Source organism: Python bivittatus, unplaced genomic scaffold, assembly GCF_059951505.1.
Source record: "Python bivittatus isolate LINGU-HERP-01145 unplaced genomic scaffold, Pbiv_v1 ctg000020_np1212, whole genome shotgun sequence".
Lineage (NCBI taxonomy): Eukaryota > Metazoa > Chordata > Lepidosauria > Squamata > Pythonidae > Python > Python bivittatus.
This window is the reverse complement of record NW_028277030.1, coordinates 111,579,519-111,592,118: the sequence shown is the minus strand read 5'-3', so window position 1 is coordinate 111,592,118 and position 12,600 is coordinate 111,579,519. Positions and strand designations below refer to the sequence as shown.

Genomic DNA, 12,600 nt, shown 5'->3' with positions numbered 1-12,600 from the left:
TCTGTGCATACACATGTATTTGTATATGTGTTTACATAGTCCTTCTAATGTATATATTTTTACTCACTGCTGTTCAATAAATGCATTTTGTAGCTTTATCAGTAGACTTTTGTGCATAATTTCCCCAGATAGACACGTTATCTCTATTAATTTTTCATTGGTGCATCGTATCTTATAATTCAGAAAAATAGAATATTGATGTATGACTGCATTTTCCTTTCTGATTCAGGAAACAGAAATTAACCACATTTTCCTTACAACAGAAATAAAACAAATTTGTTCCACATTCATAGAACTTTAGAGTTTCATGTATCAATGTATTTGCATGTATTCATAATACCGTTCCGTCTATTTTTAGCATTAAACTATTATCTTTTAATTTTTTAGCAGCATTTTAAATTTATTTTCTGCCAAAAATTCTGATTCTGATTGTTAAAGATACCTCATCCAAAAATACCCATATAAAATAACATCCAAGTTTATTTTTTCAAGCTGCAAGCTAAAGTGCAAAATCTTCGAAAACATTCATAATTTGCAAAAACTCAATTATTAGCACGGTAGAAGATGTACATTTATAGATGCATGATATTACACCTATAGAATAAGCAATATTAATCTACTATATTTGCATTTTTACATATTCGTAATTATTTCATGAACTATCAAGGTTTCATATATCACACATACATACATATGCCATTTACATGACTGTATGCAAAATGCTATACAGATTGTGTTAATATCTGTACATCTACAGATGCACTGAAATTAAACTGCACACAGTGAGAAAAAAGAAATATTCCAACCTGGATGTCATAAATTGTGAATGGAGTCAAATCTCCTAAAGTGAAAGATCCAGGCGCCTTCATTCCGGTCTCATATCGGTTATTATTTACATAAATGGAATACTCTGTGACAACGCCATTTGAGTTTGAAGGCCCTGTCCAAATGACACATACAGCTGTACTGTTGATGGTGACAACCTCTGGAGGGAACATGCCCTCTGGCTCTAGAAATAAAGGAGGAAATGGAATAAACTCCAGCTGTCACTGTAAAAGCACTTGTTTAACCATATACAGATTAGAATTTAGGTTTAGGAACTAGGTCTGCTAGTTATCTGCTAGTTTGTTATGAAGTTTGCACAGTCTGTCCTTGTTCTCTGAACTGACTTCTTATAATCTCAGAAATGGTGGAAAAGGGGATGGTAAAACACTTTATATCTCCAACCTTGCCTTATTCTTTACTAAAAATGTGACTAGGCGAATATGATTATTTATTTAACTGTGTGACCTCATCCACAATTATTTAGTATAGTCTCATGTTTCAATCTCCCCTCCCCCCCCCGCAAGTTAGCTTCTAAGGGTGACATCTCCCCATAGCTTTTATTAGCATCATAACGTGAGCAATGTGAAGCAATGAGTATTAAATTATTATGTAAATGCTTTTGTTGATTACCACAGATAATGATGAAGCCTTACCTTTTTCTTTTTCAAAAAATAACCTCCATCTTTCTTAGCATTAAATTACACAGATTATTTAAGCATGTCATAAATAGCTATGCAAAGGAACTATTTTTATCTGGGTAAGTCCATCTTTAACCAGTTGAAAAATTGTACTTCCAATGGGTTCTATTTTATAAATAAAAAAGGGGATGAACTTTGGCTTTGCCAAGGAAATGCAATCCTGACTTAAAGTACTTTGCTAATGACCTGGAACACTTGCTTCTGGGGTAATGATATTATAATGTTTATAATGAGATTTTATAAAGCCAAAAAGATTAGAAAGGCCATTCCAAAAGCATTTGAGATTCACAAGTTGCTTTCCCCCCCTCCTTTCCCTTCCCTCCCTCCAGCTTGCCAACTGGCTTGGAAATATGTCAGGGAAACTGTCTAAGAGGCTGGATTTACACCTTCCATTCCTGGTCAAACAATTGACTGTCATGTCACAAGCAGCCTGCTTCATAGCATTGTTTTTTTTTAAAAAAAATTCTATTTATTGGCCTAAACATAGCTCTGAATTGCAGACAAGATAAAAAGTAGGTTAATATTCTCCATTAAAGCACTATGTTCCTACCACAGTGGGATCTTTTATTGACTGACCCCTTGATGACAACTAGCATTTGAGTATTGTAGCATTTCAGTCCTTTCCCTTTTGATAATGGAACAATGACTGATTTCAACCCACATAAAAATCAGTTAATTAATTTTCAGATTTTAAGCTGAAACCAATAGTCAACCTACCTCCATCTGGTGTCGTCACGTGCACTGGTTCACTTGCGATGCTGTGAAGCCCACTGAAAACTTGAAGCCAAATTTGGTACTCTGTGTTTGGATACAGTTCACCAATAACAGCACTGTTTTCACTTGCGGGGATCTTTCTGGAGTTTATTTGGGCAGTGCCATTCCAGGAAAGGAAGTAATATTCAACACTCTCCTGTATATCCTGTAAGGCTGTTTAATGAATAAAAACAAAAATCTGACAGTGAAAATGAATGGAGAAATAATAATCCCACAGGTCCTGGCACTAAGATGACTCCAAATATTTTAGAAACTGCAAAGTTATATGTAAAGGGTCCAGTTCAAAGATGTTCACTAAGCGATAAACTCTGCAGTGATGATCTAAATATTCTATAGGGGATATCGCTTTGCAGGTAAATTTTGTTGTTCAGTCCCTTCTGACTCTTCCTAAAATGATGGATCAACAGGATTGCCTGTTGATAACTTCTTCTTTGAGCTCTTGTAAGCTCATGATTGTATCATCAGGAATCTCATCATCTTTTCTTCTATCAGCCTCTTTTCTATTGCCTTTGATTTTCTAGGGTCTTCTCCAATGAGTCTTGCCTTTGCATTATGTGTCCAAAATATTTAAAATTTAGCTTCATTATTAGTACTTCCAGTGAGCATTTTTGCTTTCCTCCCTTTAATATTGAATGATTTATTCTTCTTGCAGTCCAAGGTATTTTCAATCATTTTCTCCAACATCATATTTTAAAGGCATCAATTTAAATAGAGTGGTACAAAATCTACCCCAGAGATAAGGGCATGAGGAAAAATGCAAGGTTGTTTTTTCCTCCTTACAATAATAAAAGAAACAAAAATATTTTAAAAAATAAAGACAGTACCCCAAAAGTATTCTTCCTGAGTCCAGAAGAATGTCCCTGGAAGCTACGTTATATATTCAGGCAGCCTTGTTTCCGGGGCCAATATGTGGGGGGAATTTTTTTTTTTTTTTTTGGCATATCCTTTACTAAACCTAAATCTCAGTGCCTCAGAAATCAAGTACCACTAGATACCCATATAATGGTTGTTAATGTTTGTATGAAACACATTGGAAGCATGGAGAATAAAATACCTGTTTCATGCTGAATGTTGATGCCCAGATGACTATTAGGGACTGTCTTGAGTGCCAGATTCAAGAATCAAGCCCTGGGAACATGTATGCATCATCTCTTTGGGTGCACTGTTCTGAGCTTAGCAGAAAATGAATATGACTACACTGGGGCAAAGAACCTCAGCTGGTCTTGAAAGCTAAGCAGTGCTGGGCCTTAGGTAGAAAATCACTAGGAATCCTAGGGCTGTAGGCTAAACTGAGATGTTGGAAAACAGTCTGGCTAGTACTTGTAAGGGAACAATTAGGGAATTGCAGTTTGATAGGCTAGCCATTAGACTGAGAAGCTGGAAAGAATTCTGGAAGAAAGCAATGGCAAACCACTTCAATGTGGTTGTCAGGAGAGCTGCATGTTATGTTCATGTTCATGTAATCACCAAGAATCAAGCCTGATTTGAGAGCATCGTTATCTTCTTTGTGTGAGGGTATCTAGGTGTGAATAGGAGGAATGAATATCTTAAACACATACAATTTCTATGCTCACCAGCATATTATAAGACAGTGTTGTCCAAACTTGGCCACTTTAAAATGAGTGGACTTCAACTCCCAGAATTCCCCAGCCAGCCATGCTGGCTGGGGAATTCTGAGAGTTGAAGTCCACTCATCTTAAAGTGGCCAAGTTTGGACAACACTGTTATAAGAGATCAGAGGGAGAAGCATTGGAGAGCCACTGCTTTTAACGTAACACATATCAATTAAACGTAGACAGTCTGTTCAGAACTTCAAACGAATGCTTGAAAAAGCAAAGTGGGGAGAAGCCTACAGGCACAATCTCAAGCTCTCTGCCACCCATGAACTGATATTTCCACATGTAACATCAGAATAAGGCTTCTATTTCCATTTTCTTTTATTTCTGTAGCTTAATTTTAGCGCAGCTTCTGTTTCCCAAACTCTTGCACTGTATTTCACCCCTGAACCTACTAGCAACAAAGACATAAAAAAAAGTTGTTTGCAGATGAACTCATGGGGGGAGGGGGGAGAGCAGGGAAAATTTGTTCCAGACCTGTGACAAAAAAAAAAAAAAAATGGAGGAAGGGAGATTGCTTATTTGCTTGGAATAAGGCCTATCAAGCAATGAAAGAATAAATGAGGGTTTACTTTAATGACCCTCACTTGACGTTTAACCTTTGCATTCATAAACAGGTATCTAGGAAATTTGTGCAGTAAGAATGAAAATGAAGCCAGATTGCATTACCTTTATCTAGATGGTCAGAGGTTTGAATTACTAAAGTAATGAAACTTCAGCAGCCTGCTTCAGATCTATTAGGTTTGTCAGTTTTTATAAGCATGCTTACTTCAGGCATCCAATTATAAAATAAGGAGCCTCTATTTGCTGAGAGTCACTAGTAAGTGCTTACAGACAGATTTGCATGTACATATTGAAGAATTAGCCTACTGCTTTGATGGACAGGTAATCTGGATTAAATGGATATGTTCCTCTCAAGATGACATAGCACAAATGTGTACATTTGCATATACAGAAAATCCATAACTCCTCTGCAAAGGAAGATCAGGCTGTACAGAAATGCTGGCATTTGTAAATAATATGACAACCTCAGAAAGGTTTGAATTGATGTATTGTCTGCTCAGAACTTCTTATGTGGTTTCACATTGTAAAACACATCCAGAATCACAAGTAAATGTTGACTACTCTACTGTTTAGAGTTTAGTATCACTGCTTCTCTACATTCCACTCAAATCCTCTTAATTAATCACCTCAGAAAGAATGTTGTAGAGTAAGAAAAGGTGGAGGTAAAAAATCAGAAGGTTCTTTGGGAAAGAGGCTATAATATTTGGAGAACGTATCTCCCTTGCTCAAAATACCTGAACATCCTGAAAGATGAGAAATTCAAGACAAAGGAAATGAAATCTTTAGGACACCACACAATTAATTGGTGGAAGTTGCTACCATCAGGTACACTGATGACCAGAAACTTGGATTTCTTTAAATGAGGATTTGATCAATTCTTAGAGGGACAGACTATCAGTGACAAATTGTCATGATGGTTACAGATTATCTCCAGTATGGAAGGCAGTAAATATTCTATTGCTGCTGGGCAGAGATTGCTATTGTTCTCTTTGTGAGCTGAAATAATTGGTATTGAATATTTGGTATTGAATAATTGGAATGGTATTGAATAATTAAAATAACCTTCATTTGCTGAAATAACTGGTTCTTCTTAGATTGTTCTAAGAAGATGTTCTTAACAGATTGTACCACATATATTTATATGCATGGTTCAGCTTCCCCAAGGAAGAGTGATCCTCATCCTCATCCTCATCCTCATCCTCATCCTTTTCTTTAGTATATTATGCTCCCATCAAGAGGAACAATGTTAAGGAAAACCAATTGCTGTGAAAGTTCCTAGTACTTGCTGTGGAAGGAAGGATGAGTGGCAACTAGAATGCTCTCTTACTTCCCCTGTTCCCTTTAAGGAACCTGTCCTTAACTCTTGGGAAAAGATCATGGCATCAGAAGGAAGATAAGCAAAAAGAAAAAAAGGCCAAAGACCAGGAAAGAGCTGATGAACCTGGTGGGAAAGCACCTATAACTAAGCCAGCTGTTGTAATAAGGGATGTAGTTGGTGGCAGGCCACCACAGAGGGTATCAGCCAAGCTCCTGATTGTAGCCCAGATGTAGGGAGACTGATTGCATCTCAAGCAAATCTCTAAATTTGTCAAATTTAGAGTAGCCCAGAGGTCCTGGCATAAGGATCTATGGTGCTAGCAAGCAGCACAAGCCCAATGGTGGCCTCTTTGAAGCCCAGTCTGCAGCTACAGAGAGTCCTGGAGGAAATACATTATTTGGACACTTTTTGTTCTGAGTGCCGGCTGGGTATGGAACTAAGTTTATATTGATGGATGACCTGTGGCAGGATTGGGAGAGGGGAACCATGACTTTCCTAGTCCTGCATGACCTCAACTATCTTCTTGGTATCCTAGGGCTGCTTCCTGTCAGTTGAGGGTTATGGCACCCAAGGGAACTCCAGAGGTTTGACCCGCTTGTCCTCTTATTCAACATCTACATGATCACTGGGTGAGGTCACCTGCTGACATGAAGTTAGGTGTGATCGGTATTGGTATATTTCAACCCCAGGCCAGACAGGAGATGCAGTTAAAATTCTGTCCCACTGCCAGAAAACTGTTAGGATCTGGATGAGGATGAATAGTCTAGGGCACGGTTTCCCAAACTATGAAGTGCAGACAGAGTACAGACAATCTTGGGAGGTGCAGACAGAGTCCTGGAGAGGTGTGAAGAACCTTTTAGTTACATTGTTACAATAAACCCACCTTTCCCAAAGTTTCATTGTATTGTTTTCATTTTCCATTTGTGTTCATTTTGGTGCTTGGATTTTTAGGGAAGGTGTGTATATTAAGATTACACTAAAGGGTAATCCCTTTAGTGAACCCCTTTAGTGAATCCTAGCAAAATAAAGTAGCTTTGGAGTCAGAAGCCTTCTGATGCCAGGTATAAATAAAGTAGCTTTGGAGTCAGAAGCCTTCTGATGCCAGGTATATTTCATCTTTGGTTCTGGATGGGATCATGCTTTTCTATACAGAACTGATTCATAATTTGGGGGACTTTCTGAATTCATAGCTCTGCTTGATAGATGCCGTACCTCTGATAGAATTTTCACATCACTCTAGTTTGCAAAACTTTTTAAAAAATCAGACATTGATGGGGTCAACCTTTAAGCAAAGAGAAACAATGTGCTTTGTATGTAACTGAAAGCCAGCTATTTGAAGTTAGATGGTGGATACAATCAAGAAGAACACTTACTTGGAGTGGCCCATTTCACTTCTATAGCTGTATGGTTAAGAGGCTGTGCAGCAACATTAGTGCCTTTCTTTGGAAACCCTGATGTTGTAACAATCACTTCTTCACTTGATGTATATCCTACTTCATTATGTACTATCAGCTTATACGCATAGGTTGTACCCCTAAAGGATATGATTTGTATCATTAAAAGAAATAGGAAAAAATAATTTCAAGTATTCAGTTTAAGTGCTGAACTGACTTCAGATTCATAGAGGAAGAGTTATAAATTTGTTCCAGACATTAGCATAATGAAGGCAAACCAAATGAAATGCTATACAAGGATGTCATAGGTTTTCAAAGCAACAAGAGATGATAGTTCAATTCAAGATGCAATCACAGTAATGCCCAGCTGCCCGGATTTGGTTCTGAAGTTGATTCAGTGCCACTTTTTTGTCTTTTGGGAACCCCCTGACCAGAAATTCCATGTTTCATTGTAACTGGGTTATCTTGTGCTTCACCCATGGACTTCAAGCAAACATAAAAATCAAGCATCTAAATAAGACGGAGAAGTTAGTTCAAAACAAAATGCATACTGCGTGTTATAACAATAGCTGAGGAAATTTGGTTGTTTTGATTTTTAAATAATAGAAAATATCCAGAGATTAAGAGAGGATCAGTAGTCCCATTTCCTCTCCCCACCTATTTGCAAGTCAAAACTATACCTTTGGTGAATTTTTAGTCAAATAGCATCTCTGCTAAATATTTCTTTTCAGTTGGAAAACAGAATTCAGTAACTATTTCTAAAGATAGATTATGGCCAATTCCAAGTCCAATTTTTAAAAAGCAGGGTTAATTTATGATGAAATCCCAACTTTTGATCCCTTCATTTTCACTCTCCTGTAGATAGTCCGCATATCTCTCATCATTTCCAGGCTTTTTTTTTTTTTAAACCCCTCTATGAAATATTAGTTGGAGGCTCTAGCTCCCACTTATTTCAAAGTTAAATCCTGATTCATAAAGTTAACTTATTCCTGACTGCACATACTTCAAAAGTATACTAAACTCTGGCTTTCAAAAGTTCCTAGCCTTCAAGGAAATGCACGGAACAATATTTAGACAAGGAAATACACAAATTCATGAGACCATGAAAAGTTCAAGAAAGTATTTCTGTATTTGTCAACAAAAGCACAGTAGAGCTAGTTTAACATGATGTATGAACCTCTAAGTGTGGAGGAGAGACAGAGATATGGTGCTAGGAAAGGATGATAAGGAAGAGACAGACATCCAGGCCATTGGTTTGATGGGAAATCTTTTTACAGAGGGCTTAGATTCAACAGAATTTATAGAATTCAGTCAAGGAACACAGAAGAGATAATGACTGTTTTTACACAATGCCACAAAGTAATTTGGTTTGACTTAGTAACATGTGAAACCAGTCTTTGTAATGTGTAAACCATGATTTAAGAATTGAAAATGTGGTTTATTCAATAAGCAATGATTAAACAAACCATTGCTTAGCAAACCACATGAACCCAGCCAACAGGTTTGAGCATACTCAGAATAAATACAGACTCCAATACCATGCTCTGAGGAGGGAAAAAAAATTACCAGAATTCCTTGACTGATCCTTGGATGTCTGATTAAGCATGACAGGACCAGACTTCCAAGGGACTAACAGATTAGGTGAATTCCTAATCCCCAGGAAGATACACACAGATTCTGACACCAAAACAAGCAGCCACTCAGTAACCCAACCCCCCCTCACCCCCCCAATCCCCCCCCTCAGATCTCTATAAATACCCACAAAAGGGTCACATCACCCTGGGCACAGAGAGAACTGCTCCTGCCTGTGCTCCTGCACTCTGAAGATGCCGGTCATAGGTGCTGGCGAAACGTTAGGAAACAAAACTTCCAGAACACGGCCACACAGCCCGGAAGACCCACACCAGCCATCGTATGCCAGCCGTGAAAGCCTTCGACAATATGACTAACAGATCATTTCCAACAGAAACGGGAAGGGTATAAAGATGGGTTAGAGTTTATGGATTTATTATGGAGTGGGGACACCTCAGAATAGGATAGAGATAGGCAGGTGCAGGAAGGTTTGTAAAGAAAAAAGGACAATAAATTAAAGCCCGAGAGATTGCTTTGCCTAAACAAAAATGTCCTCTTAAGAAAAAGCCACCATTAAAAGAATCCAAGGTTTCCTAGGTCACCACATCACAGATCTATACTCCAAATCCCCTCCATAGATATTTCACATGCCCATGAGCAAGCTAGCAATAGAATAGACTTGGAAGAAGGCTGGATGCTATTTACTTTAATCAAATAAGTACAAACAGCTCACCCAATATTCCAGCAGTTCACTTCTCGCTTTCCTGAGCATTTTTTTTTTTTAAACAGAACCAAATTGCACAGAGGAGAAGAGTGGGTAACCAAACCAAACCAAAGTACGTTAATAAAGGCTCATGCCAAAGGAGATGACAGAAAATATTTCATTACATAATTAACATGTTTGTAACACAGAGATGCAAGGAACGCTTTGAACTATTAAATATGGGCTATACAAAATGCCAGCATTTGTTTTTATAGTTTTAGTAATCTTACCTGCTAAGACCCTTATCTTCATAAAACCACTGAGTTCCTGAGTAAATATTGTCCCAGAGATTTAAATCTTCAGGGGGATTTGATGCAAGTGGCTGCTGGATTTTATGTCTCAGGAGCTCATATCTAACACAAAAGACAAGCAGAATGGTGGGATTATCTTAACTAATGTTATGACCAAAAAAAAGGTTGTTTTTAAAAGTCACAGTTATTTTCTTTTTACAGCTGCATTTTTTTTTTTTTAACATTTTAGGATTTGACATTTTCCATAACTGTAATTAGTTTCAGAATGGATGAAATTTTTTTTAGCAGTTCTTTTATTAGGGAAAAATTATCTGAGTGTGCATAGAGTTTGATGAAATGTTTGCGTATCCTTTTAAAATAATTTGACAGGAGTCTGAATAGGCAAACTTGTTTTATACAGAAAAAAATGCAAGTTAAGAAAGAGAAGCTCAATGGAAATTTGAGGTTTCTTTTCGTAGCATAAGCTGCATCTACTGTGTAACTTTACATCAATTTGATTTGGCTTAATTATAAAGGTTTGCCCTTGAACAACTTGAAATGATAACTGGGTCTGGATACTCTGATAAACAGCCTTAATATCAGTTGCTTTAAAAGATTTGCTTTTCCCCAATTTTATTCATGTGTGTTTCAGGATTCTCTTTGCCCTGCATTCCATTATTCCTTAAATGACTGATGCTCAGAAGTGAAGACTTATGGCATCAAAATGACACTTCCCATGAACAAGGAGGCGCCTTCAGCAGACTTGAGAAAGCCAAAGGTTTGGAGAGGTGTGTGTATGTACGTGTGTGTATGTGAAAAGAAAGAAAACTAATAAAGACTGAACATATTCAGTGGCCCCTGAAAAATAGAACATGTTTAGGAAGGGCAAATAAAATGGAATATTTCCTCCAGAATTCTGATTTAACCAAATAATGTGATTAATTAATTCTAGGGCTCAGCCATGTCCAGTCTGCTTTGAGATGGAAGGATCAGTCTTATTCAAGTCTGAATGATTTGCACAGGTTCATAATTATGTCTGCTCTGTAACATTTCCATATTTTAAACTTGAGTTTAAAAACACTTACTTTTGAAAAAGTATTTATGAGGCAAGAGACATTTTTTTTTCATGTTTCACTCCTTTTAAAAACAAACAAACAAGGTTGCTTTAAGTGGCTAGAAATCCCAGCTGCCAAGACCATTTGACTACACATGTCCTTGGGAGGAATGGCACACACTGTCATCCTCTCTTTCCTGGAGAGATTGCTTAGAGAAAAGATGGACAACTCTAGGCATCTTTTTAAAAAATGGATACAAGTTTCCTGGGAGGAACAATACATCATCATGACCCTTGCCTGCAAGATATTTGTAGTCCCATTTTGAACACAGAGCAGCTCCCATGTGAAGAACCTAAATTTTAGATACTATGAATATCTATTTTAGTTAAAACAATGTCCTAAGATATATATTTTAATGACAGCCTTCAGAACACTTCACCAAATTTATCAGTCTGAAGATTCCTTAGAAGAATTACATTCTGACGGGTACCCTAATTAGGGAGGGGCCAGGATACTGTACTTTTAATTCCTTCAGTTCATTTGCATCTTTCCCTTTTGACATTTCCATGCCTACTGGGGCACAGATAGAACTTCACAAAAATGTGTACTCTGGATGTGTCTGTACATATAATTGGTCTTACATTAAATGATACATACATGTACTTTGGGGGAAAACCCCCCCCCCACTAATAATCTTGATGCAACTGTATGAAAAATTAAACTTTTTATAGCATTTCATCAACAGATTACAGATACAGTGGTAAAATACCTAAAGGGAGTATAATTATGTTTACACTTCTGCAGTGTTTAAGCATGTTTTTGCAGGGATAACTCATGAATATTTACTGAAACTGCAGCAAACCGCATTTCCAGTTTCTATAAAATCTGGAAATAAAAATTGCTGGAATGGATCACATATTTTTAGATCAAGTTATTTAAAATTTAGGATTTTGCTGGATTAATATGGTGTGAATTTTGTTTATTGGTTGAATTAATGGACTTTATTCAGGATACTTTTATTAGCCAGAGTGTTTTGGTTGGAATGAACAGAAGAAAAGAACTTACTTTCATATTTTTAAATATTTCATATTTCTTTTCATATGTAATCTCTAATTCCTCAGATAATCACCAAAGATAACTGAAAACTTAATGCTATCCAAATACGCTACTGTCTTCACAGCATAAAACCTCTTCAGTGTTTTCAGTTTATCAACTGACCATCACGCTTCCAACCTCCTCACTCCCCACCAGTTTGATGAAGAAACATAGTTTCTCCACAGGGGGAGCTCTATTAACTCCTCTTGGCATCCCATTCTGCCAAAATAGTTATTCTATTTCGTTGTTTGTCTGAAAGTTTTACATCCTGGCTTCCCTCCAGGAACTCAAAACAACTTACATGGGATCCCTTTTTCTTTTATCCTCACAATACCCTGGGAGGTATGTTGGGTTGAGAGTGAATGCCTGGCCAAAAATGAGTTTTAATAACTAAGGAAGAATTTGAATCAGGGTCTTCCCATTCCTAGTCCAACCTCTTAATCCCTACACCACACTAAGAGATCATGAAGAAAAAAAAGTTTGTTGGTACAAGTTAACATTATATTAATCCTCTCACCAAGGTAAATGCATATAGTATCCATCTTAAGAGAGTTCACAAGGAATGCCTAGTAATTAGTCTTTAGTAATTTGCCAGTTACGTATTAAGCAACACCAATTAAGAACTCCTTCTTGCATATGCATAATTTCTAGGTGGATAGTAGAGTTGTCCAACACACTTTAAGGATGGTTCCTTGG

General features: G+C 37.2%; 1 protein-coding gene across 1 annotated transcript in view; it reads right to left on the bottom strand.

Moving 5' to 3' along the window:
• USH2A (usherin) overlaps window positions 1-12,600 on the bottom strand; it is a 484,310-nt gene that overhangs the window by 149,214 nt on the left and 322,496 nt on the right. Inside the window, 4 exon segments of the mRNA XM_088132494.1 lie at window positions 807-1,009; window positions 2,241-2,450; window positions 7,169-7,329; window positions 9,755-9,877. Coding sequence (XP_087988620.1) covers window positions 807-1,009; window positions 2,241-2,450; window positions 7,169-7,329; window positions 9,755-9,877 — 697 coding nt within the window.